Consider the following 27,092-nt stretch of genomic DNA (forward strand, 5'->3'; position numbering starts at 1 on the left):
GAGTTCTGCTTGTAGTCACACTAATCAGGACTCGACTATCTAATACACATGTAGAACAATTACCACGGGAGTTTGTAGCTGAGCAACATATTAGGCAACAGCACAATGTCGGACACTTCTGGTGGCAACGCCAAGGACAGCGAGTTGAACTTTCACCACAGAACATCCTTTACTGGCATGTCAGATTCACGACAAAACCAGAAGGGGGAAAAGGAGAAAAGGATTATTTCAAAAAGAACACTCTTATGATCATGTGCAATACTGCACATTTTGGTATTGACCTGATACCATTTCAATATAGGTCAAGTGTCTCTGATACCAGTACTTTTTAATAATTAAGGAGGATGCATTATCAAGTTGTTAAATCTCTTCTTAAGATTATTTTTTAATTATGATTAAACACTTGAAACTCAGGCCAAAGTTTACTAGTAAAGAAAAAAAAATTATTAAAAATTCCAATAAAACCTGAAAAACGTTTCCCTTAAAATTTCTAGTGAATATATTTATTGAAATAGCACTGGGACGGGGATTAAAATATCACATCTAGGTTGTAACATAATTTATACGTTTTGAGTTGGTTAAAGTAACAGATGGTCTGCTTCAATTTAAAAATCATTGCTGGGCTGAGGGATCCGAGCCCGCAGTGCACTCACTTGTTTCTTTTTTTTTTTTTTAAGGGGTTGGGGGGTAAACTGTGCGTGCAGTTTCCCGAGACAGAAGGCAAGTCTGGCGTCGCCGCTTTTATGAAACGGAAAGAATGAAACTCAAATCTGCTGTTTCACAATTTCCCAACTAGTATCAACCTTATCGTGATTTGGATCAATCTGCCACTACTACTTCAAGAAGTAGGCCTATTTGTATTCTGAAGTGAATCATGCAACTCAGAAATTCCAAAACTGGCATAAGATGAAACCAAATGTTTATTGCTGGCAGCTTGACCTAGGAAAGTTATAACATACTCAGTTGAAAGATGCAATGAACTCTTAAGTGAGTGATCCAGTGACAGTCTGTGTATTGTTGGCATGGCAACAAGTCCCAGAATGGTCATGATGACTAGTCCAAAATAAATTGCAGCACGTGGCTCCTGCAAGGACCTTGTGGTCTTCTTTCTTGGCCACCATTGCACTGCAATAGTATATGAACAATGAATGCGTTGTTCTAATTATCATATTTTCTGCACTATAAGGCGCACCTTCAATGACTGGGCTATTTAAAACCTTTTTTTCATATTAGGCACACCGCATTATAAACCGCATTGAATAGACGCTACAGTCGAGGCTGGGGTTACGTTATGCTTCCAATAGATGGACCGCGCTAAAGGTTCGATATTGATCCAATTGTAAGGTGTACCTGATTATAAGGCACACTGTCAGCTTTTGAGAAAATTAAAGGCTCTTGGGTGCACCTTATAGTGCAGAAAATATGGTAATTGGAAACTCTAAATTGCCCCTAGGTGTGATTGTGACTGTTGTCTGTCTTTATGTGCCCGCGATTGTTAGGCAACTAGTTCAGGGTGTACCCTGCCTCCTGCCTGTTGACTGCTGTAGGCTCCAGCACTTCCATGACCCTTGTGAGTATAAGCGGGTCAGAAAATAGATAAACGGCTGTGTTGTTGTCAGCACACAAGTGTGCTAACCAGTGCGATTTTGGAGGCTACAAATGGGTGATCGGTCAATCAGTCGATGTCTTTATGACCTATTGACTTCCTAAAAATGATAGTCAAAGTTAAAGTGCTATAAAACGGAAGATGGAAATAAAAGCAAAATCACTTTCACAATTAAGCTAAAAATTCATGTCAAAAAGTGCATTCCAACAAATATCTACTTACTCCAATAATTGGAATCGCATGATTGTGTCAAATGACATGATATTGAAAGAGCACACATTGTAAGGAGGTGTGAGTTTAGCCAAGTTTATTCTCATTCACGTTTAAAAGACAGGTTTTCCTAAAAAGTCTTCAGATCCCTGCGAGACATCCGGCCCTGCAGACAAATCTCAAAATGTGCAGGGGAAAAACACATCATAGTTTTACAATGCAGACTAGGGCTAAAACCCACAAATTTAACGTGATGATAGAAAAGCAGAATTTAAAACTCTGATAACACTTGGGGGGGAAAAAGTGTCAGGTGCTTTTTGTGTTTCTAATGTCTTAAAAGCAGGCACATTCGATGACAAAATTAAAGATTTTCAAATCAGTGACTAAAGAGCAAGCATGTCAGTCATTTTGAGCACATACAAATATGTCAACCAGCATGGATGCTTCTACAAAGTCTGTAGAGAAAAAAAAATGGCAATGTAAGGTTTAGACACATTTTCTCATACTATTAAATCAGAAAATCTATGCAAGCTGACATTTTTTGCCAAAATAAACACTCATAAAACTAAGGCCTTGAGGTATTTTACTCATTTGGATGAGTCTGTGAAGAGCAGAAGGCTGTTGTTGCTTAAAAAAATACTAATAATTTACACTGAAACTCTTATGTTTGGGAGAAGAAAATAATCCAGGGATTTAAAATTCTATCGTTCACATATTTGTTTAACTTGTGTCCTCATTGACATCATCAGCTGATACCTGGTGTTTTAATTCAGTCATAGTTACTTAGTAGTAATAGTTTTTTTTTTGTTTGTTTTTTTTTTTTTGGGGGGGGGGGTGGAGTAACAATAAATGTTGCGCGCCTCCCACAACTGTGTGAGGGTGTGTACATTATCACTGGTACTGGAGGTAGTTCTTGAGAGTCTGAGGCAGCGGGAGCGTGTCGATGTGATGGATGCGCTCCCTGCCCAGAGCCAGGCGGGCAACTCTTCTGCATAGGTGCATGAGGGGGAGGGGTTCCGCTGCAAAAGAGAAAAATGGTTAGGATCAATTAGGGAGTCCCAACTACCAATTGGGAAGAATTTGACCAACAACCGACAAACTGATTTCCTGGCCAGTAAAATCCCATTGTACAAGGGTTGTCAACGATCACGCATTCACACAATTTTTTTTTAGTTGCGTGATGAACACATGACCCTTAATTGGCTTTGTACTCTGACTGTTGTAAGCGCTTTCTGAAGAAGAAAATCTTGTTTAAATAAACTACATTCATTCATTCGACTCGTTTTTCAGAGTAGATTGGATATGCAGTATGCCTCCAAGTATTATGTTATCCGTCTGTGTTCCCACGATGTGTGAACTGTGGTGGCACTCATCTTAGGGGAGAATGAGTCCGCCTACCAAGTTGGTCCAAAATTTCTCTCTGCAAAGAACCAGATTTTAAACACAAAGAAAACCAAAGAACTTATATTGGACTTTGAGAAATGCTGAGCTGACCCATAGCCCATTTTCATCAATGGTAACTGTGTGGAAATAGTGCACATCTCTAAACCCTCTCCTGGACTAATAATACCACAGCCGTTAAGAAGTATTTTATGTTTAATGCTTGCGATTTTTCATAATTTCCCAATCTGATCAATGACGTCATTGATTGGCTCCGCAAGAGACATCTATTCCGCATCATTATTGGGTATGGTATATTTGAATCCAAAAGCTGGTTTATATTTAGCCTTGTCGCCCAGTTTTTGAAATAGTACTGTTACTAACTGACCTCCAATAAAGTTGTAAAAATAAAAAACTGTGGGGGACAGACAACATGTAATGCCCAGATCAGATAACGAGACAAATTTGGTCTTTAGCACTGTCAAACGACTGCAATAAAATCTTGTATTCCAATATCAGTGCATCAGTCTTTTACTATCACTGTTTTTTTTCTACTCAAACGCAACCAGTTATGCTCGTCACCATGGTGACGACAACAATAATAGATCATACAAATATACTGTGGTGGTGGGGTTATAAAATGAAACAGGTGGTGCTCATCAGCGGTGTTCGGGAAAGGACCTTCATTCAAGGATTGCTTGATTTGTGTTCACATACTTTTGATATGAGATGGCTCACAAGCAGGCATCAAAACATTCTGTAGCCTAGCAAGCTAGTTCTAGCACTAACAGTTGTAGTAATCACATTAGATTGGTGATGAAAAAAAAATACATGGGAAATAAGAGGATGACAGTCAAAAAGGGAGCAGAATGCACAAGTCAAAAGTCAAGTGGGGTTCACTCTTAAAAGAGGATTACGGGAACATCAGTTTGTGGAATGCTCCTTTTCTCTCATCAGTTTCTTTGAACTCAGCACGTTGTGATTAGCTGAGGTGTCGCAAAGCTTGTTCTAATGAAGACTTTCAATACAAAACCACAACAACAAACTGGGCTACAGGGACTCTGGAGAGCAGTTGGTTGAGTTTCCTGTTCTCACATGAGAAACCTCCTGCATACAGATCCTTATAATTTCTTATCGTTATGCTTATTGAGCTGTTATATAATAGCAAGCTAGCTAGCCAAAATGTTTCTTTATTTCCGGCTGTAGGAAAACTTTTTCCACCAAATCATATAAATCCCCCACTGTCTTTTCAAAGAGAACTCTGTAAATTACAAATGCCATGAGCAACAAAATTCAACATAACCCAGTTCATAATATTTTGCAATGTCAATAATTTGTTTGATCTGAGGAGTCTGAACAACAGTTCAATTTATAGTATTTGTGTGAATTAGACTGCATTTATCAAATGCTATATTACTGTATACTTTATTATATATACTGAACATGATTCAACATCTTCAGATACCATTTTTCTAAGATAAAAATGTGATAATCATTTCAAAACTTTTTTTTCGACCGTTAATGCGGCCTAAAATCTAAAATACTAACATTTAATTTCCTTATTTGTGCCACCCAAATCAGTCCACACGAGTGGCCAGCTGCAGCTTTCACTCAAGTAATGGTCTGGCCTAAATGACATTGCATTAAAGGAAGGAGTGTCCCACTTTCTACTATACTTGCACGGTAATAAAACTACATAAAACCAAGTCTGAAATAAACTGCAAGAAAAATATACCGGTGTTAAGAATCACAATAACACAATTAACAGTTTGCACAGTAATAAATTTGTACCTGTGAAAAACAAAGTTTGTAAATGACAATTTCCAAAAAATGCCATGGAAGCTGGCTTTAATGTACATGACTCATTTTTCTACCGGTGTGTCAAAGTTGAACTTACGATCTAGTCCATTGACGTAGCGGATAGTCACTTCACAGTGTCCCCACACAGCACTGACTATAGGATACAGTCTCTTGCCTTTGAGCCCTCGAAACGCTACTCCTAGGTACTGTCCATCTATCATAAAGCTCAGTGAGCCCTCATCCATATCAAGTATTACTCCCAGGGAGTCTGGGAGCACAAAGGACTCATCTGGCTCAAGGAAGTTGGGGTATGTGGGCGCAGTCAAAGAAACTGGTTGATTTTTTCCATCGTGGTAGAGTCTGTTTCGTCCCAGGTCCCAGCCCCAGGACTCTGCATCTGATCCCACTAAAGCAGTGTAGCCCACTGAGTGTAAAGGGGCTTCAACTGTGGCCACTCCTACAACAGCATGTGTCCCTCTTTGTCTTGCTGGCCAGTGAATCCGCCAAACATGGAGGCCCCTGGTGTAGCCCATTTTACCACGGATACAGTCTGTGCTCTGGGCTACTGGGTGTCTGTGGAACGTCAGCTTCTCATCTTCTTTAACAAAGACATTGAGAGACCGATCATTAGGGTTCCAGGCGTGGTGTAGCTGAGTCTCAGGACTGGCTGGGGGCATGTCCAGCAGTAAGTCCAGTCTGGGTGGTCGACAGAAATCTGGACCTCGCAGTTCCTGTCGTACTGGCCTGTATGAAGGCTCCTCAGGTACATCCACTGACTTAATGCTCAGTGCAATCTTCTGGCCCATAGTGTGGTGCTTTTAAGGGAGAAAGAATAGAGGAGGGGGAACAATGTACATGGGATCCTAATTAGTAAATGGAATGGCCTAACGTTAACTCATTGGCACTGGTGCAGTTGTACACATTGGCACTCTTTTATCCGGGAGAATGTGACTCCTGAAACAGACAGAACACAAATTTACACAGTGACCCGATTGCTTACAATTAATAAGAAAAAAAACATTTAACCATTATTTGCAGTCAAATATTGAATTATTTCCAGGTAAGATTTATTTCTTAATTCCATGTAAACATTAGAACTTAATATACCAATTCACACAATTAAAATACACAAAAATGAAATATGCATCATCTGATTTTATCAAATGATCTCATAAGAGTATCAAATTGCCACGGGTCCTATTTTTTTTTACTGCTACAGCACACCCTCAAAGACCCCAAATTAATTTACTTGAACTTACACAGGCATGTAATCATACAACATATTTCGTTGCACAGCCCGATAGAAGGCACAAGCCAATGCAAAGTTTAGGCCAATTCCGAGCCCTGATAAATGAAGATTGCAACCTTGCAAAACTGTTCGTACAAAGAATTCCTACCAGATTGGTTGTGGCCTTGATTCATAACATCCACTATCAGCATTAACCGACAATGCGATGGTGGAAATTCAGATACTCTGGTTCAAAGACGAAGGAGAAGTGGAAAGAGATCTTCAGCAGAAACAGAAGAAAGCACAGAACCTAGAACTGACTGTAGGGGGTATGACAGGAAAAACTCGAGAGTTGTTCCACATGATCATTTGGAGAAAGGTTAATATATTTGGTATCCAGGAGAGCCGGTGGAAAGGCAGTTATGCTATAAGCTTAGGGGCAGGGTACAAATCCATTTACCATTGTCTAAAAGAAAGAGCTACTGAGTAGGGGGCAATTCAAAAGGAAGAGAGGTAATGTCTTGGAGGTGCAGGGAGTATCAGATCAAGTGATGAGGCTGAAACTTGAAATTGAGACTGTTATGGATAATGTTTTTAGTGGCTATGGAGCAAAGGCAGAATGTGACCTCGAGGTGAAAGGAAAATCCTGGAAAGAGCGAGACAAAGTAGTTCAGACAGAGGGAGTCATGGTTAATGCAGATCGTAATGGACATGTTGAAGGAAAAGGGTGATGACGAAGTAATTGGTAATGTGTGGCATCCAGAAAAGGAACTTGGAGGTGCAGATAGTGGTACACTTTGTGAAAAGGATGGAAATGGGTGCAGTGAACACTTTCTTCCAGAAGAGGGAGGAACATAGGGTGACCAATAGTAAAAGTCCGCAGGTGGATTAAATCTTGAGCAGACAATGTAATCTGTAAGGTAGGTGGTAGGGGACTGTGGCTAGACACCAAAGGATGGGGGCGTGTAAGATGACTGTGGTGATGGGGAAGAAGATTAAGAAGAAAAAGGCAGAGGAGAGAACTATGTGGTGCAAAGGTGAGAAAGTGTGCAGCTTTTCGAGAAGTAGTGAGGTGTATATTCTGGTAGGAAAGGGGGGGGGGAGGAGAATTGGTAGTGGAACATCAAATTTCAGGAATTCAAACAAGCAAAGATGTTAGCCAAGTAGAAATGGGACAGAGAGGACCGAGGCAAGAATACATGAAGAAGTGATGTATTGTGAAACCATAGGTGGCAAAGGGCAGATAAGGAGAGAAAGATCTATACAGGTTGACCCGGCAGACTGATAAAGATGGTAAGGATGTGCAGTAGGTTAGAGTGATTTAGGATAGAAATGGAAAAGGGTCCATAGGTGCCAGTAGTGTACAGGATAGATGGAAAACATACTTTGAGGAATGAGTGAATTAATGAATAGCACTAGAAAGGAGGAAGACTAGAAGAAGCAAGGGTGGTGGAGCAGAAAGCATTAATGATTAGTAAAGAGGAAGTTAGAAAGTCACTATCGAAGATGAAAAATGAAAAGGGAAGGAGATACGTGTGGAGGTATGCAAGCATCTATGAGAGGTGGCTGCAGGGTTTTTGAACAGGTTATTCAACAGAATTCTAGCAAGTGAGAAGATGCATGAAGAATGGAGAAAAGGTTTGCTAGTGTATACTTTTAAGGACAACGGTGATGTACAGAGCTGGGAGAAATGTAAAAAAAAAAAAAAAATCGTTGAACCACACAACGAAGTAATGGGAAAGAGTGCAGCTTAGACTTGACAGGAGTGAGTATTTGTGAGGAACAGTATTGTTTCATCCCTGGAAAGAGTACCACAGAAGCATTAATTGCCTTAAAGGCCTCTTGAGACTCCCATGGCCAAAAACGTCCACATTGCATTACTTGACTTCCACATGGTAAAAATTGCTGCTGCATGTAGAATGCCATGGAGATACTCTCTTGTGATTGTTCCATTTTAGTTATGTGTTGAACTATTCCTCTTGGTTCTACATGCCACCGACCCCACTGCCTTCATGATATATTTTACAGCATAATTAAATGCATCATTTGGTCATATAGGTCCATTTGTTCCAGCAGACACTGTTCCATGGTCGCAATTGTTTTTGCTTTGTCCCTTGTTATTGAAAAGTAAAAACGACACCCGCAACTTGGAGAGGAACTGCCGCATATATTGCAAAGCAGTTTGATTTGAGGTGCACTCGAGTATGAAAGCAAACGGCGCATAGGATAGCCACAGTGACGTTAGCACAGTCACTGCCCGCAATAGCATAAAGAAGCCTTAAGGGTTTTGATTGAGTTGTACAGAGAAGGTCAGAAGGACCTTGTGTCTTTGTCGAACTAAAGAAAGCCTATGACTGTACCAAGAAAGGAACTGTGGTACTGCATGCGGAAGTCTGGTGTGGAAAAGAAGCATGTTAAAATAGTACAGGAAATATGAGGGCAACAGAACAGTGGGGAGGTTTGGTTTAGGTGTCAGAGAGGAATTAAAAGGAATCAGGGATCAGCCATAAACCTTCCTTTTTGCAGTGGCGATGGATAGGCTGACAGAGGGTGATGTTCTCAGATGACATCGTGATCTGTAGTGAAAGCAGGGAGCAGGCAGAGGAACAGAACAAAACAATGACCCAACACCGCCAACACACACACACACACACACACACACACACACACACACACACACACACAGACACACAAACACACAAGGACTTCCTTGTTGGGGGATAGGTTGGGGTAGAATGTGTTAGATTAGTGAAGTCAATCACCAGACCTTAACACAATAACACATGCATTTTACCATTTTACCACCTAAAGAGAATGCAAGGAGAACCTCCCAAAAACAAAACAACTGAAAGGATGCAGTAAAGGCTTGGGAAAGTATTTCAAATGAGAATGCAACTTGAACCAAACTTTGTTCATATTGAAAAATGGGAGCATTCAAACAAAACTGCTCTGTCCCGAGTTGTTTAACACATCTAGACGTAACGACCATGATATAAATGCTGAAATTCAGAACTTCTGTCTCATTTGGATCATCAATTTGAAACCAAAATTTCTTCAGTGCACAAAAAAAAAAAGACCTTACCGTTCCAATACATTTGGAGGGGACCATCATTTTTTTCCTGGCCAATAAGAAAATGCCGCAGGCCACTCAATGTACGTGCCGGCATCTTAAACCCGGCCAGTTTAAAAAAATGAAATGAAGACAAGGGAGAATGCCATTTCTTGCATATAAACTTTACAAAGAAAACTTGGCTGTCAATGTCATCCTGACTGCTGCTGAGGCTAATGAAGGAGCTAGCCAGCATGGCCTTACTGCCACAGTTTGTGAATATCTCATTATCCTGTAACTGATCACCCACTGCTTTGCTTATTTAAACACAGCTTCTAAACTTGTCACTCTGGAGTTTTAAAAAAAAAAAAAGAAAAAAAAAAGGTTCCGCTGTTATATACAGTATTGTCAAAATTGTCACTGTCATAGGGAACTACTAATTGTAGCGGAATACATTTCTAAAGTAAGCCTCCTAACCCTGAGTATGAGGAAGATGAACTAATATCACGACAACCGCTAAAGGAAAAATAGATAAAACTGGAAAACAGAAAAACCTCAGTCACTTAGCTAAATAAGTAAATGTTAGCAAGACAAAATTCATCATTAGGTACATTTCTTCCAGTAGTGTTGTTGTAGCCAAATTTGTATGATAGTGTGTGCTGTAGTGACAAACAAAAAAAAAAAGTCTGTTTGATTGGCATCTTAATTGTTTTTTGTTTTGCTTCAAAAGCTTAACAAAAATGCTATTACACAATCTGATTTGGCCAATGCTCCTGTGTTCGGGGTGAACACAACCAAGCTATTAATTGTTAAATATTGCCAGACAATATTGTTGTGCAACATTTTCAGTAGATGTACGTCTGAAGCACATTACAAAACAAGAGCCATTGTTCTGAATCAGTGTCAAGCAATAAATGTCCTGGGAAGTAAGGATAGATTTAGAGCGCTCTTAAACAGTCAAATCATAAAATAAAATAAAAAAAAAAAATTTGGGGGGTGGGGGAAATATCACCCACCCCTAGTTAAAACATCTTCTAAAAGTTCAGTGATGGAAATAATTCAATAGGTGAGGACTGAAAGAGAACACTGGCAAACATACATACAAGCAAAGCTCATTGCATAAGTCCAACAATATTTAATAGAGAAATAGGAAATGTGAGAAAATGTTGCACAACAGAAAGCATCAGAAACAAGAGGTTAGAAGACGCCTGTGAAACGACATCTTACCATGAAAGCATTTCACCGAGCAAAGTCCTTTACACAGGAATGTGAAGACACAATCACAGCTGCCAAGTGAAGGAGTGGGAATACAAGACCTCAGTCCAAAAGGAGGTCAGTAAACAGTCAACAGCACGATGATTGTGGGATACGACAGACAGCAAAGTCTGTGTGCGTGCATTGTGAGTGAGTAAGTTCCAGCTTATGACGCAAAGACAGAAAAACAGGCTGGCTTCCCAGTTAACAAGAAAACAGCTGCTGGAAGGAACCAGGCATAGAGAGGCTCAGAGGGTGGGGGAAAAGGAGGGCTTTGAGAGAGCACATTTTTAGTCCCAGGGAAGCTACTTCATCGTCACTTTGAAACTGTCTTCTGTAAATTGGCGGCAGATCAGCTGCATAATGTTAGTCAATTTATTCTCCTGTGCCTTTCAAGACAGAAATCAAATAAACAGGGCAATGTCATTTCCACATTTACACAGATGAGCTGGCTCAAGCTGATTTTATCAAGCTGAAATTAGATGTGAGGCAACAGTGGCAATTGTTTGGCTCTAAAAAATTTGATTATAAAAAAAAAATTCTTAATGGAATTGGAGATGGGCTAATTGATTCTCAAAAGATTGGATAGTGATAGCCCCAAAATATTTTTGTTTTAATTTTGATAGGGCAGAGGAAGTAAAAAGAAATTACTGAATAATGCATAGTTTATGAATAATGAATAATTTGAAGTTGGGAGGCCACTTACTGTATAGGTGCACTGTGGTTGCTTAGAATTAATCACATTCATACACTCAGCACAGAACCGCCACAATTTAAAGTTGTTCTAATTAGATCAAAGAATCTACAGAAACAACCAAAATGGATATATCTGCTTTTGCGTCTGAACTCTTCATTTATGCCACTCAATTTTCTCTGACAGTGATTGTGCAGCTGCTGACTGTTGTTAAACTTAGCTTCGTGCATGTGAGCGCCCGTATTTCAAAATATATATAAACACGGACAATAAGATGAAGGGGCCCTGTCCTTCACTCTCTCTGCTTGACATAGAGACGATGTGTTTCATGTGTGCTTCTGTGTTTTTTTTTTTCTTTTTTCTTTTTATGACTGGGCAATTGGGTGGCACAATGAAGCAAATGGTAAGAGCGTTGGCCTCAAGTTCTGCGAACCGGGGTTCAAAATCCCTGCCTCGGATGAGTCGAGTTTGCATGTTATCCCTGTGCCTACATGTTTTTTTTTCTCCCGGGCACTCCAGTTTCCTCTCACCTCCCAAAAAACATGCATTGATTGGGGACTCTAAATTGCCCTTATGAGTGCGACTGTTGTCTGTCTCCATGTCCCTGTGATTGGCTGGCCACCAGTTCAGGGTGTACCCCGCATCCTGCCCAAAAACAGCTGAGATAGGCTCTAGCACTCCCACGACCCTTGTGAGGATAAGTGGCTCAGAAAACGGATGAATGGATGGATGGACTTAGCACCTTTATGCACCCTCTTGTATTTTGCCGCAATTGCCCGCCTTAAAGTTTAAGTTTAATGCTTTGCATGAATGTATCCAATAGGTCATGTAATATCTACTCTATTTGGACAATGTGATGTTAAATCCTCTCTCATTTAATAGTGTTTTGAGAAGATTTTTTTAAATCGACAATTACAAATTTTTACGGGCACTGCCATTTTCGCACGTCACATGACTTACGTGCCCGGATGTGACGTGTAAGGTGCCGCACCAAAGGCTTGATTACCTTGTGCCCAGCGCTGATTTCTCGGATTTATCCCCATCTGATGAAGAAATAGCAGTGGTGATTGACCGGGAAGACTGAGGAATACTTCCATACAGATTTGAACCTGTGGCTGTAAATAATGTTGAATACATATTACATGACCTATGGGATATATTGTTCATGCAAAGCACTGCATTTCCCCCTTAAGTATTGGGATAGCACCAAAGCATAACACAGAGTACACCAAAGTGCTGTTGCGCCACTAGACTCCCCACTCATCCCATGCACGACGGTCCAGTACTAAGGGGGGTTGACAATGGTTTACAGTCCCTTAACTATCGTGATGCAGCACACAATGTGCAGTTTTCCTTAGTGAATCAGGACTCAGAACACAATGTGCATTCATACACTTTTTTTTTTAAACTGTAATATAAATGCAATGTGACATAATACAGGATGAGAGTTGGGTAAGTTCATTTGCTACACAAACGAGTTCAAAGTTCATTTCACCAACCCCCATCCCAATATGTTGTTGATATCCTCTTACCCCCAAAATACTGACATTACATTTCCCATTGTTGCCCCTCATGCAAATCCAAGCAAGTAGCCAGCTGAAGCTTTCAACCTTCAATCTAAAAAACGTGAGGAAAAACCTGTTGGAATGTTAATTTTTCAAATTTATCCATCTATTTTCCAAACCACTCATCCTCACAAAGTCACGGGAATGCTGGTGTGTGCTTCACACTGTACTTCGATACTGAAGACAAGGACTTTAGTGGTTTGAGTTAACAAGAGGAGGGAGAATAAAAACAATGACTTTTCTGTTTTGTTTGAGCTGTTGTTAAAGGTCAAGTGTCATGAAATGGATGATTTTTTTTTAGTATGTTATGAAAAAAAAAAAAAAAAAAGGCGGTATGGACCCATCCGTTTTTTCACCACAAAACATGATTTTGACGTATATGGCTTTTTGTAACTCCCGCCATGAAAATCCTTTTGCGGGATTTGTTTTCGAGAAGAAGCAGGAAGTGACATACGGGAAGGGAGAGCCCTCCTGCGGACTAGTTTGTTTCTATTAGTTTTACCTACAGGAAGGTAGCTCGTTGTTCCTTCTTGTTAGCCAGAATGCCGGCTTGTTGCATTGCTGGACATTGCTCGAACACTCGAGAGGATGGATTTACCCTTCATAAGTTTGCAAGAGACCCGGTTCGTCAAGAAAAATGGATTGCACAGGTGCAAAGGATGAGAGCTTCTGTGGATTCCAAATGTCAGGTAGGTGTGTATACAACTACTAAAAAAGAAAATAATAATAAAAGTTTGGGGCGGCCCATGTAATCAGTCTCTCATAACGTCCAAAAGATCCGCTTACTTATGACAGGGTGCTAAATGTGTCGATATGTGCGTCGGCTCACGGGCGAAGGCTGCCGCGTCGGCTCGTGGACGCCAGCGGCTATGAACAACGCTGCCGGCAATGGCGGACTCAGCCGCGTGCGACGACAATGCCGTAAAGCGGCCCGGAGCTGCACCGCGATGTCTCATCTCCACCGCGGAAGTGGATCGGGTGGGTAGGCGGTTTGGCCGTGATTGGTATATCATCTAAATATGGCTCGAAACAATAAGATAATATTGCCCCAGTAACTTCACTCAGTTGTGAGATGTTTTCTAAGAAAAGAGGTTCCGTGTCAGAAGGGGCGTGTTCGTCTCCTACAGTACAGCACAGCTACATTGCAATAATGGAGAAACAAAATGTCGTTCAAACTAACTTGTTAAAAATTATTCTGCTTCAATTTTTGCATGAAGAACTTGTATAACAATCTAATAACTGAGCTTCATTTGATTGATACCTTGACATTTGCCTGTAGAATTCTCTGGTATGGTTCAGAATTTCATTGTCAGGATTGTGAGTCACCCTGGAACAGAGAAGCCAAAGAACACTTGTATTATACTGCAACATTTAAAAGTTTGAATAATTACGACCTTTGTTCTTTTAAATAGACAGTATAAGTTATAGTTATAAGTTATATTAAAGTCAACAATATTTATCCGAACATTTTCTTTTTCTCAGACACAACCACAATATGGGGATGAGTTTGTCTTGGGCCCGGTAGAATCAGGGTGCTTTTGTAGCAATTCTGGCCTTCTTGACCAAAGTAGACAAACGCCAGACTATCTTACAGTATGTTTTTTTTAAATCCCCACTGACATCCCTACATACATTGTAAAATAGATATTGTAATGAAAAATACATATAACATTACACACTTCAATGTCAATACAAAAAAATAAATATCAGCGGAGAGCGCGTCATCCAGGTGCAAAGTTGCAGAAGTCTCATTCGACATCCAAGTGGTCACCGTATCGCCTGCAACGTCATCAGCAGACCTCACACTGGGACATTCACCATTGAAAACAAGTAGTTGCACCTACGCTAGCTTGGGTCCCGCCACCGGAGCTCGCTGAAAGAAGGATTACACCCCCCCCCCTCACAAAAAAAATATAATATATATATATTTTTTTAAATCTCTCATTTGGAACACACAAAATTCTCATCCTTTGCACCTGTGCAATCTATTTTTCACGACGCACCGGGTCTTTTGGAAACATATGAAGAAAAAAATCCATCCTCCCGCGTGTCTGAACAATATCCAACAATACAATCAGCCGGCATTTTATCTAACACGAAGAAACAAAGAGCTACCGTCCCGCAGGTAAAACTGGTATAAACACACAAACCTGCCTGAGTGGGCCTCTGCAAATAATGTCACTTCCTGCTTCTTCTCCAAAACAAATCCCTTGAGCGGATTTTCATGGCAGGAGTTACAAAAAGCCATATAAGTCAAAATCACGTGTGGTGAAAAAATGGATGGCTCCATTCTGGCTACCTTTTTTTTTTTTTTTTTTTTTTAAATTAAAAACCTCCTAAAAATCATGGGCAGAGTGGCTTTAAAGTTCCTCGATAAGATTATAATTTGGCCTGCAGAGTCTTAAGTGTAATTTATTTGCAATGACAGGTTCCAAGCTGACAATCATTAATATTAAATGTTCAAAATTTAAAATTAAAAATCTGTATGCGTATGTCACAGGGGGAAGCTACGACAGTCACAACTGTAGCCAATGAAGTAGGGACCTGACTGAGGAACAGGGAATCTATAAACAAAAACTAAATGTCCAACACGTCCTTTGGCCAGAAGTGGGAGCAAGTCATTGCTTTGCAAATCACAAGTTGGTCGGAAGTCTTTGCCCCTAAGCCTGAAGTCCTAAATCGAGTCAACCAAGTCCCAAATTGAGACAGGTAAGTCCCGAGTCAAAAGCTACGAGAAGAGATAGCGAGGGTGGATGACTTCAAATACTTGGGATCAACAATAGAGCAATGGCGAGTGTGGTAAAGAAGTGAAGAAATGGGTCCAAGCGGGATGGAACAGTTGGGGAAGGTGTCTGGTGTTCTATGCGACAGAAGAGTCTCCGCTAGGATGAAGGGCAAAGTTTATAAAACACTGGTGAGGCCGGCCATGATGTACGGATTAGAGACGGTGGCACTGAAGAAACAACAGGAAGCAGAACTGGAGGTAGCAGAAATGAAGATGCTGAGGTTCTCGCTTTGAGTGAACAGGTTGGATAGGATAAGAAACGAGCTCATTAGAGGGACAGCCAAAGTTGGATGTTTTGGAAACAAGGTTAGAGAGCGCAGACTTAGATGGTTTGGACATGTTCAGAGACGAGAGTGAGTATATTGGTAGAAGGGTGCTGAGGATGGAGCTGCCAGGCAAAAGAGCGAGAGGAAGACCAAAGAAAAGGTTGATGGATGTTGTGAGGGAGGACATGAGGACAGTGGGTATTAAAGAAGAAGATGCACGAGATAGGCTTAGATGGGAAAAAGATGACACGCTGTGGCGACCCTTAACGGGACAAGCCGAAAGGAAAAGAAGAAGAGAAGAAGAGAATGAATGATAATGGGAAAGAAATTGATGTAACCCAAATAGTTAATTTAATCACAGGAAGGGCATTAAATCACACTTTTGGAGGAAAATAAGCTATCATTGTCCTGTCATGGTGTTCAGCCTCAGCCAAAGCACTGAAAATTATCTGAGACCCGAGAGACAAGACTCAGGATTTATGTGTGAAGACAGGACATGACATCCCACATCTTACGGATGAAGACTGGGTGGCAGACCTTGGATTTCTTGTGGATGAGTGCGCACTGTTGAATGAACTATATGTCAAAGTGCAATGCAAGGGCCTTTTTGTACATCAAATGTACAGTGCAGTGAAGGCCGTATTACAAGAAAGTTGCAACTTCTCAAGCCAAGTGGAGAACAACATTCTCACCCACTTGCCAACACTAAAGGAAGCAACAAAATCATCTGATCACCTCCACAAGTACTAATCCATATTAGAAGCACTGCATGGAAAGTTTTCAATGTGATTTCAAAACAGTTGAAAGTGAAATGCACTTGGTTTTTTATCTTTTCTACTGCAATGTAAATCAGCAAGTGATGTGATGGAATTCATCGACCTGCAGTCTGACGCACTTCTGGCACGCTCAGATGATTCTAGTCTTCTTTGGATCAATTTATATATTTGTACAAAAATTCTTCAGTGATGAAGTTGAATAAATCTAAACACAGATCCTTTATCTCGAGATGAAAGTGGACTTGTGAAAATTCCTGAAAATACAAATGCGAGCACTAGGGGGGTGCCCTTAGAAATTTTTGAAAGAAATGGATGGCTGTGGTGCATTCTGGTGATATCTGTGAACAAAATTCAGAAAAAAAATTAAATTAAGTAAAATTTCTAAGTTCTGACCAAAAAAAAATTGGGCAGAAGTTCCCCAATGGAAAAGCCGAGATTTTTTTGCCCCCCATGCCCCTATCACTTGATAGCACAAAATCACATTTGTCATTCAAATATGACAGCTTATCTCAAGACAAATGAATTAAGTGAACTATTCAGTGAAGACATCTAAAATTGTCTTTCCCCACATTATAGTATAGATGTAGAATATACACGAAACTATATCCTAGAATTTCTACACCGTACAGCAAAACATGTTAAAGAAGTTAATCTGTAGTAATTACTATTAACGTTTAAGTCTCAAACTTGTTACGTCGCGTTGTACTGATACACTCGACCACATTGCTCACTATCTTATATATAGATCGAGTAACACTAATAGTATAATCAGTCGCCTTTAATATTTTGATATATACACACACACACACACACACACACACACACTGAAGTATGTCTTATGCCCATATTTAGTCATGACTACATAATTTCCTCACGTCCTCAGTGGAGCTTTGTTCTGGAGCCAGATGTGTCCTTGATCGCATCCCTGCACGTAGGCTAATCTTGATGAACTGCATACTGGACACTTTGTAATAATCCATTGCCAGCTAGAACCAGTTGAGACAGAAACCCTTTGGCTAAGTGGAAAGCCCTGATCTCACGCCACAGGTTTGATACGACCCATAGTCTGCCCTTCTGACAAGATAAAAGATGTGTACTTTCTCTGTATCTTCACACTTATGATCTGCTCTCTATAGCCATTGTCTGTAACTCATAAGTGCCCGGAATATTCTGTAAGTAATTTCTTTGTAACCAATCCCACCTAAATGGTTAAAAAGCCATAGAGTGTGTGGCCGTACCACTCTAAAAAGGGTGTAGCAGTGCCCTGTGTTCGGAGGTTGTGCCGACACAAAAAGGTTGTAAATCCGGGGTTGGCAGAAAACACCCATAAGTTTGAGGCCAGCCCAAAACTTCCTGGACCGCGAGGCTTTCTAGTTCTTTTCGGAGAATCCTAGAGACTGGAATTCCTCATTCAAAATCAAAGTATTGTTTCGTTAAAATAAAGGTGCTCGAGCATAAAATATATATACACACACACACACACACACCACACACACATATACACATATATACATATAAACAAATACATATATATACATACACAAGTGTGTGTGTGTGTGTGTGTGTGTGTGTGAGCGCGCGCAAGATCAGCGGAGGAAACACTGCTTGTACGTTTGCTATTCTCATTCTTGTTTTTATATATTTGCATTTTAAGGTTGAGTTCTTTGAGTTGTTGGTTGCGTGAGTGTGCAAGGAGGCCCACCCCCTGTGTTATTGTTGCTTTCAGGTGCCCACCCTGACTCTATTTTGGATCGAACCAGAGGTCCTGAAGACCCAGAGGAATCTTCCAAAAGGTCCAGCTTTTCCTCCTCATTGGCGTGTGACTCGTTCCCAAATCATGCAGGCACCCACATTAGCCAATGTTGACCCGGCTACTGGTAACTATGTTTTACAAATCTTTTTCTCCCACTGATGTGTGTTGCTGCAGAAACTTCCACCCATGCAATCTGGTGGTGGCAATTGGCTTCAAGCAGTGCAGAGAGGCGTTACGGGACTAATGTTAACAGTAGGTGACATCCGTTTTCTCCTTACACAATCATGACCGCTTTCACAGTTGAATACCCTGATGCAAAATTCGGGTTTTTCTTCTCTTCCCGATCTTCAGGCTCTTACACGAGAAAATTATTTGACCTTGTCTACAGCGTTAGATACTTTATTCCCGCTCCCTGAGTGCGTCATTCCACATTTGGTTGCTCCCAAAGCAGATGAGGAGGCCGCAGCTTTTCTTGACCGAGCCCTCACTGATTACGCTCTGAAAACAAGATACGCCCCTACAGCCTCCGCTTTGCATTTGCAAGTGTTCCGATCAGCCATTTTGAAGGGCGTTCAAGTCTGTGACGCAAGCCACAGAGGCCAATCTGGACTTTCCTGGTGCTGAGGTTGACTGGTGGTAAACATCATTTGAGGAGACATGCTAAAGAAAAAGAGTCTAAGGTAGACAAACAATAACTACAGAAACACAACTTGCCATGTTGCAGTTGCAAAATCTAAAAAGCAGGAAGAAGCCACTCTTGGTCTGATCTCATCTCCCTCTGGCGGTTCCATGTGCATGATGTATCAAGCAGGTTCATTCATGGGTCGAGGTGTGCCCCCGGTGGCCATAACGTATGATTCAATTGTGGACAGCCTGGTCATTGGGCCCATGAGTGCAGACAGCGACCTCAAGCAGGGTTCATACTCAGTCTGACCAAAAAAATTTAAGGGGCATTCTTAGGGGCTGACACGGAAAAAATTTTAGGGCCGACACGAAAAATTTAGGGCCATCGTGGGAAATCAAGAGTAAGGAAAAAAGACTCACCCAATGGTGCCATCAACCGTTCTTGGTTCATCCAATGTTCCAGTATCGCAGTACCTGTGACAGTGATCACCTGTCGCCCCTTGTGGTAGTTCTCATTGATATGACCATTCTCAACGTCTTCACATAATAGTATACAGAAAAACAGATTCTAACTACAATTGCAACTATATACACAAATGTCTTCTACTGATGTCTGTCTCAGCACCCCTACTGGAGCTCCTTGAGCCTACCCAGTGCCTCCTCTATTTGCTTCTGCAGAGGTGCCAAAGAGGCTCTCTTGTCCTTTGCTCTGCCTCTGAGTGGACTGGCCTTGGTGATAAACCTCAGCTTCCTCTTTTCTTCTGCCTGCTCACACAGCCTGTCAGCCTTCTCAATAAGCGTAGATATGTCAGTCTCGATTCTGGCTTTTTTGGCTTTGAGGCAGTAGAGATGAAAAGTGGGCAGCTATGCCAAATGTAGCCAGGTACAAAGTCTTCCTTTCCCCACAGTGGTAGTTTTTAGCAATGTCACTGTCTGGGAACATGACGGCAAACACTTTTGAATTATTTTCACAAGATTTGTAACTGTAATGGCTGCAGATCACTTTTGAAGTCCACACGATCTCTGCCTTTAACGAGTCCGTCTTTGTGTATTAAACTACGTTCATAAAGCCTGACTTCTGGCTGGACAACTGTAGGTCTGCATTACGGATCGCAACCGGTTACAAATAACCGGTTATAACCGGTTTTCGTTTTTTTAAAACCGAAACCGTAATCGGACTTCGAAATCGGTTAAAATTTCCAATCATTTCTTCCGGTTCCGGTACTCCACATTGCGCTATTTTTTCAACATCATTTCCACTTTTTTCAAGTTTCGCTGTTAGAGTAAAGTTGGACTCAAAAGAACATTCAGTTAAATCAAAGAAACCTCAAACATGGCATCGAGGAAACGCTCGATATACCTTCATGCCCGTTCTGAAAGTCCGAAAGAAGAATGTCAACATTAAAACATTTTTACAAAAAAAATAATTTAACTTACACGAGTGCATTGTTGAAAGCCACATTCAACAAGCTTGTTTGTCAATATTGTATACAAACTACCCCATTACCGCGGAGTAAATTAACGATCGATGGTGTAGCGCCGGAGAAAAGGAGTCGGAGGCGGAGTGTCGGACACAGGAACAAAACTTGTTTTATTGGCAGACATCAAAACACTACTCGCATAACGGGGGAACTCTGTGAACTCGTCACTCCGGAAGAGCAACAACAAAAAGTTTGTGCTGAACCCCGCACCCCAACTCGAGGTCCCGCGGGTGAATTATGCAAATACCACTATGGTACCGCTTTTAAAACCGGTTAATCGTTTTTTTTGCCACAACTGTTCGGTTAAAACCGGTTATGGAAGTAAGCTGTTTTTTGCGATCCTTAGTGCGCAAGCACTGTTAGTACCACTACATGAAGTTGATGCTTCACTATCTTGATATATTAGAAACATACCAACGTAAAATGAGAGAGTCTTCGCCAAATCAGCGTGTCTCCTGTTTTTCCGGTGCGACTCCACGGCTTTGACGCCCATCTTTTCAAGCTGGTAACTCTGCTTGCACAGATGGCAGTAAAACATGTGCCGATCTTTTGGATCTCGACGAACCAAGGTCCCAAACTCCTTACTTTCAACCCAAGCTTCTTGAAAAATGCACTTCCCCGTGATACAAGTTGGATCGATGATAGAACTACACTACGTCGTAACGAAGACGAAAAGAAATGCCTACTCACGGAAACAAACAATGGAATATCGACAAGATGACGACTAGTTGTCAACACGATGACTTCCGTTGACAACTTCTGGCCGATTTAGACGCCAGACAGATTGCTTTTTTTTTTTTTTTTTTACAGAAAAGATTAATTTATTTTTTAGGGAGAATTTTGGCGGTAGAGGTCCTCCCTTTGATATTTTTATAATTTAAGGCCTTTTTAGGGGGTTGACCAGTTTTCGGATTTTAAGGACTTTTAGGAGCCCCTAAATGCACCTTGGAAAATTTAGGGGTTTTTAGGGACTTTTAGGGCCGCGTGCGAACCCTGTCAAGCGTCTGGATGGAGCACGTGGCTACAATCGAGGAGGTTACAACCAACCTCAAGAGAGTCAAACCAACAGTCACAGACTTTTGCTTTCTTTTGTTTGCACCTAACTGTCCAATCTTTTGGGCGTCGATCTCTTCATCTCCACATGCCCTCTCATCAAATGCAGCTTTGATGGACTCATCCTGGAATTTCCAGATGGTAACACCTACTGCTGCTCTGCCTCCGGTGCCACCTCCCAGTTCCCTCTTGTTGAACAACGCCCTGTGGCATGCGCCACTGCCAACATCTACTGGGCAAGAGTGGATAATGACTCCAGTGGTTGGCTCGAAGCTGAACACTTTTGGACTCTCTGGTCACCTTGGGTTCGCAACCTCAGATCTTATGATATGGTAACTGATTGTATGCATTGCACTCTGTACTATGACAGATCAAGGGATGAGATGTATAGTGAGGCATTTCAGGAAATTGAAAACAACATTTGGAAATTGAACATTGGTGATTTGTTTGCAGGCAAACCAGGTGTCGCCTTTTCGGTGTTCCAGAATCTTGAAAAACTCAAATGGTACATTATGGCGGATCCCCCAGACCCTTCTATGCCTCGTCACCCACGTCTCCTTGATGGTCTCGCCTCAGCACACAGCAAAGGATCTTAGTCAGTTTGTCCTGGCTTCCACACAGGCCACTGATTGGCAAAATTCATTTCACTCTCTATTGCTCTATTCCCTGTCACTTGATGCTTATTAGATTCAGTCTAACACATTTTTACCCACTTCTGTTTTGGAGCACCAGCTTCTGGATAGGCACCATGGGCGTGAAACAACCGACAGTGATTTTACTCGTCAACTTCTTGATTCACTTACCACGTCGCTGTGGTCCATGATGACCACTGATGTTGGTCTCTGCAATGTATCACCTGTTGTGTTTCAGATGAAACCAGGACAAATATATGATCCCCAATACTCTGTAAAAGAGGCTGGGATGATTGGAATTTCGAAAACAATTGACAGCTTGCTCAAAGCAGGGGTGCTGTGTGAAATTCCTGGCTTTGATTTTAACACCCACATCTTGTCTGTTGAAAAGAAAAACACTGGAAATTTTCACATGGTCCATGACCTGCGAGCAATTATTGCGGCCGTGTTAACCCTGACTTTGCCCGTCCCGAACCCACACTCGCCACTGTCCCAAATTGCATCGGCCCACACTCATTTCACTTGCTCATGCTTTCTTTTGCTTCACGCTTCAATGAAGCAATCTTTTGCTTTCAATTGGAATGGTGTTTGCTAGTCCTACAATCGCCTGCCTCAAGGCTTTGTCCTTTCACCTGGACTCTTCAATGACTGTCTTCGTCAGTTGCTGTCTGCGCTTGAATTGCCTCATGGGGTTCACCTGGTGCAGTATGTGGATGACCTCCTGCTGGCGGCTCCATCTGAAACTTGACTCGAAGCCACTAGGTCTTTGCTTTCTCATTTGGCCTCTGTTGGGCTGAAGTGTTCCAAGTCCAAACTCCAGATTACAACTACTCTAGGCATCATGTTCCAAACATTGCTGAACTCACTCACCCACTCCGACGGATGGTCAATGAACAAGGCATGCGCAATCTAACACTCTTTGTTGGACCACGGAAGCAGACTTCCTTCATCTTCTTGAAACAACATCTTTCCACTGCAGCAGCTCTTGCAATTCCTGATTACAGTCGCACATTCTGTCTTGACTTGTCTGAAAAGATCAGCAATGTTTCTGATAGTCCAATGCTTTTTTTTAATACGCCGTCACACTGCCTCGCGATCGACGCAATGAGCACCCCTGGTGTAACTGAATTTCCTTTGAAATGGCTCATGATGTTGATGACTTTCAACGTAAATGCGCTCGCATTACGTGAAGCAGTTCTGAACATGCGCTTTCGTACACGCTCTGTGCATGCTCAGCACGGTTAACTTACATTTCCTGTTTCCAGGTGAACCAGTTATGAGCAGGCTTGTTTAGTTCACAACGTTTATGAAATAAACACGCAAATTAATGTCATGACTACACAAAATAAGTGACGTCTTGAGAGAATGCAAGCGGGGGGGGGGGGGTGTTACTGTTGCTAGTGCCTCAACATGGCTACCCTTGTTCAATGTTGTCAACTAACATCCGGATTCATTTTAGGCAATTTTTCCCTCGATTTTCTGGAGGAATTTTCATGAAATTTTAAAAATCCGGAATTCTGGGAAAATCCAGAGGACTTTCATCACTGTTTATCACCGATGACCACCTCTCAGCTGTTCTTTGCATAGCCAATAAAGAATGGGCAATGATTTCTGGTCAAAAAATGTTTTGTCTTAACCTGGATAGAACTGCTTTTTGAAAGTCTGGATATAATAAGATCAATGTGAGGTTGACATGTTTTATTCTTGCAATTGACCCCTCCGTGGATGTTGCACAATCTGCGTCACTGATTTATTCTTGCAATTGACCCCTCCGTGGATGTTGCACAATCTGCGTCACTGACCAATCAGAGGCCAGAGATCTGCATAATCTCGGACTCAAATTTCAGACAATGCTGGCTGGATGGTCCAGTATAGCTTCTGTTGGCGTTTTATCGCGTATTTGGGTTCTTTAACAATAGATAAGGTTAAGAGGTGTAGTCACGGATTTTATAATAGTGACGACAGGTATCCTGAAAGGCTAGTTGGTGGAGTTCAATTCGTACCCTTTCCAAAACCGAAGACCCAATACGAAAAATGTCTTTGATGGATCAAACTTTGTGTAAGACCGCATCATCAACTGAATCCATCTAAAAATCAACCAGAACAGAAGACAGAGTACGAAAAATGTCTTTGATGGATAAAACTTTGAGGAAGACCGCATGATCATCTGAATCCATCAACCGGAACAGATATGTTTGCACAAACCCTAAATTTGATTTTCAATACATGTCTCATATAAATGAATTAGCAGTTCGTCGCTTGCATAACATAGCTACGTGTGAATGATTGACACACTTGATCTGTGTTGAGCGATATTTTGCGATGATCTGACTGCACAAACGTGTCTCTGTTCGGTGGCTCCCGATCTAAGCTAAACCGGACTAGCAAGTCCTAAAAGCCTTTGACGTGCACCGAGACACCAAGACTGAAGGAAGGATGTTTGAGGACACTAAAGTAGTAGTGATTGTCGTACTCGGTCGGGACTTGCGTAGGTTCGGCACTAATTCAAGAATAATTATTGAGGGGAGCGCGTGACGTTACACAAAGAAAACGAGAGAAACAACTAGTAAATCAAGCCTCGCCTTCTTTTCCTTCATACGGTGGTTCACAAATGGCTATACAGATACATATACAGATTCTGCACACAAGTGTGATATGTAACACGAAAATAGGAAACTGGTTTCTCCGTCGATATGCATGTAAATACCATTGAAATACCGCTTGCTGAAATACTTGAAGCCCCGCTGTATGCTTTAAGGATATTTCACTGTTAGCTAAGAATGCGACTGAGAAATCAGCAGATAAATCGGACAGTTTCACTCTATTCCTTTCTTGCTGTGCCGATATTTTTCCTGTTTGTCTGACGTCACCGCACGTGGCGTGACGTCACTTCAGGAGGAGTGGTTAAGTGCCCTGTACGGAGGGGTCAATTACCCCAAGGTGTTTGAGATAATTCTTCATTCACTCTATTGGTACACCCTCTAGTCATACCCTTACATGGTTGTTTGGTGACATTTCCAAATGCCATTAGTTTTCTCTTGTTTAGCTGTTAATAGCCCGTTTTCACTATTTTTTTTTTTTTTTTTAGTTCTGAGGCAGATATATCTTTAATGTCCTGCACTTTATCACCAGAAATTAAAATGTCATCAGCAAACAACACAAATTTTATTCAATTGGGTCCTGCATGCCCACGACCCTCGCGAAGATAAGCGGTACAGAAAACGGATGGTGAATGGCACACAGTGCATAAATCATTAATCTATATAAAAATATTGGTCCCAACACTGACCCCTGAAGGACGCCACACATTTCAACACACTCGACTTCGCAAACTGTTGCCTTCTTAAGCATCTTCTATTACAGTTCACTGTATACCCCTAATGCCATATTGTTATATTTCATTGATCCATACATCATGTTTATGGTATCAAATGCTTTATGGAGATAAACCACTCTAAAGTGAGTTTCTTTGTGTCTGTCGCATCAGTGATTTATTTGATGAATTCTGTTAAAACTGTTGATTCAAATCAATATTTGCTGTCGGAGAGTAATTTATGTTTCGCTCTTAATTTAATCTGTCATTGAAGACTTTTTCCAAGAAGTTGGAGAATTAAATCAGAAGGGAAATTGGCCTGCAATTTGTGAAGTTGTTTGTCACCAGTTTTGTGGATTATGTTTTGCAGTTTTTGTTTTACTCGGAAATTGTCCAAATTGATAAATTAACAACGCAAGTAATTGGTTTGGAAATTCCTAGAATTACCTTTAACACAGTCTTCAAATTAATTTCAAATGGTTGTTTTACATGTTGTAAATAAAGATATTTTTAATAGATGTGAACATTTGATATTGTCCAGAGATATAGAAATAGTTTTGCTAAGTAATTGTTCCCTACCTTAAACCATTTTCAAATCATGTGCGACATAAGTAACAGATTTTTGCATACATTAATAACTGATAGCCCTTCGCAATAATTATTTAGTACAAAAGACGTTACGTGTGGATTTCTCAGACTAAAGACCCCTGACCAAAAAGACTCAATCAACTTCCCGTTCACTTAAAACAAAACACGCTCAACTGGAATGAGAATAGCCAGCTTGCTACTTTTCATACTCAAATAATGCATCCATACTCCAATATGGGAAATCGTAGCCACTTGTTTCGATATTGTGATTTTCTTGGGTTTTCAAAGAAGAACTTGAAATGGGGTTTGGAAATGGCTGCGCCCCAGCCGCTAGTAACTCTAATCAATCAATACGTTTCGGGAAAACAAGCTTTACACTCACACACCCCCACAAACACACACAAAATAAGCCTGTCGTTACGAGTCGTCGTGTAAAGCGGAGTTGTTAAACTTACCATAAGTAGACGATGCCCTCCAACACAAAGAAAGCAGCTTGGAGAAGTCGCAACAAAAACAGTTGAAAGATGAGTTGAAAACAAGTCCCAACACGCCTCATATAATAATTATAATGTCTGACAAACCAACAGAAAACGTGCTTGATAACATGACTGCGAAACAGATACACTAGCAGATTTCAGTTATCTCGCGGCTTTCTTTGTCTTCCGGGGTCCCCGTCTCGCAGGGAGACGTCCCGTGTATCGACGTTATTTCCACAGCCCAGGCGTCCGCGTGTCCTTCACTGCCGCTGATTGGCTGCACGTTGCGGACTGCAAAAAGGTGACTGCCGTAAAGTCAGATGGATTCATGATCATCTCGCGTTTGCTTCTCGCGAGGTTAGCCGCAATATGTGTTAATTTCTCGTACGTTTTTATTTTACCACCTCACTCATTTTCCGTTAACGCAAACGCAATGATTCACGTTTAGACATTTTGGATGGGACAGCTTCTTCTTCTTCTTCTTTTCCTTTCGGCTTGTCCCGTTAGGGGTCGCCACAGCGTGTCATCTTTTGCCATCTTAGCCTATCTCCTGCATCTT

At 41.3% G+C, this 27,092-nt stretch overlaps 1 protein-coding gene across 2 annotated transcripts; it reads right to left on the reverse strand.

The window, feature by feature from the left end:
* Window positions 1-1,898: 1,898 nt before the first annotated feature.
* Window positions 1,899-26,876, reverse strand: LOC133505132 (SPRY domain-containing SOCS box protein 4-like). 2 transcript variants are annotated; one of them, XM_061828093.1, is made up of 4 exons: window positions 26,513-26,871; window positions 14,048-14,113; window positions 5,094-5,950; window positions 1,899-2,835 (listed from the first exon to the last, which is right to left on the reverse strand). In XM_061828093.1, exons 3-4 carry the CDS (start codon window positions 5,800-5,802, stop codon window positions 2,708-2,710), a joined length of 837 nt encoding a protein of 278 aa, XP_061684077.1. In that variant the 5' UTR covers window positions 5,803-5,950; window positions 14,048-14,113; window positions 26,513-26,871; the 3' UTR covers window positions 1,899-2,707. The 2 variants fall into 2 exon arrangements, with proteins under 2 accessions (XP_061684077.1, XP_061684079.1); XM_061828095.1 differs by lacking the exon at window positions 14,048-14,113 and having other exon boundaries at window positions 26,513-26,876.
* Between the last annotated feature and the right edge of the window lie 216 nt (window positions 26,877-27,092).

This window comes from Syngnathoides biaculeatus, chromosome 8 (assembly GCF_019802595.1).
Source record: "Syngnathoides biaculeatus isolate LvHL_M chromosome 8, ASM1980259v1, whole genome shotgun sequence".
NCBI classification, from domain to species: Eukaryota; Metazoa; Chordata; class Actinopteri; order Syngnathiformes; family Syngnathidae; genus Syngnathoides; species Syngnathoides biaculeatus.

What these genes read in the sequence shown, in the direction of transcription:
- LOC133505132 (XM_061828095.1), bottom strand. Translation starts at nt 5,802, where the DNA reads ATGGGCCAGAAGATTGCACTGAGCATTAAGTCAGTGGATGTACCTGAG. An exon ending in CTACGTCAATGGACTAGATC is followed by an intron (nt 2,836 to 5,093) that starts GTAAGTTCAACT and finishes TCTCTTTTGCAG; the next exon opens with CGGAACCCCTCCCCCTCATG.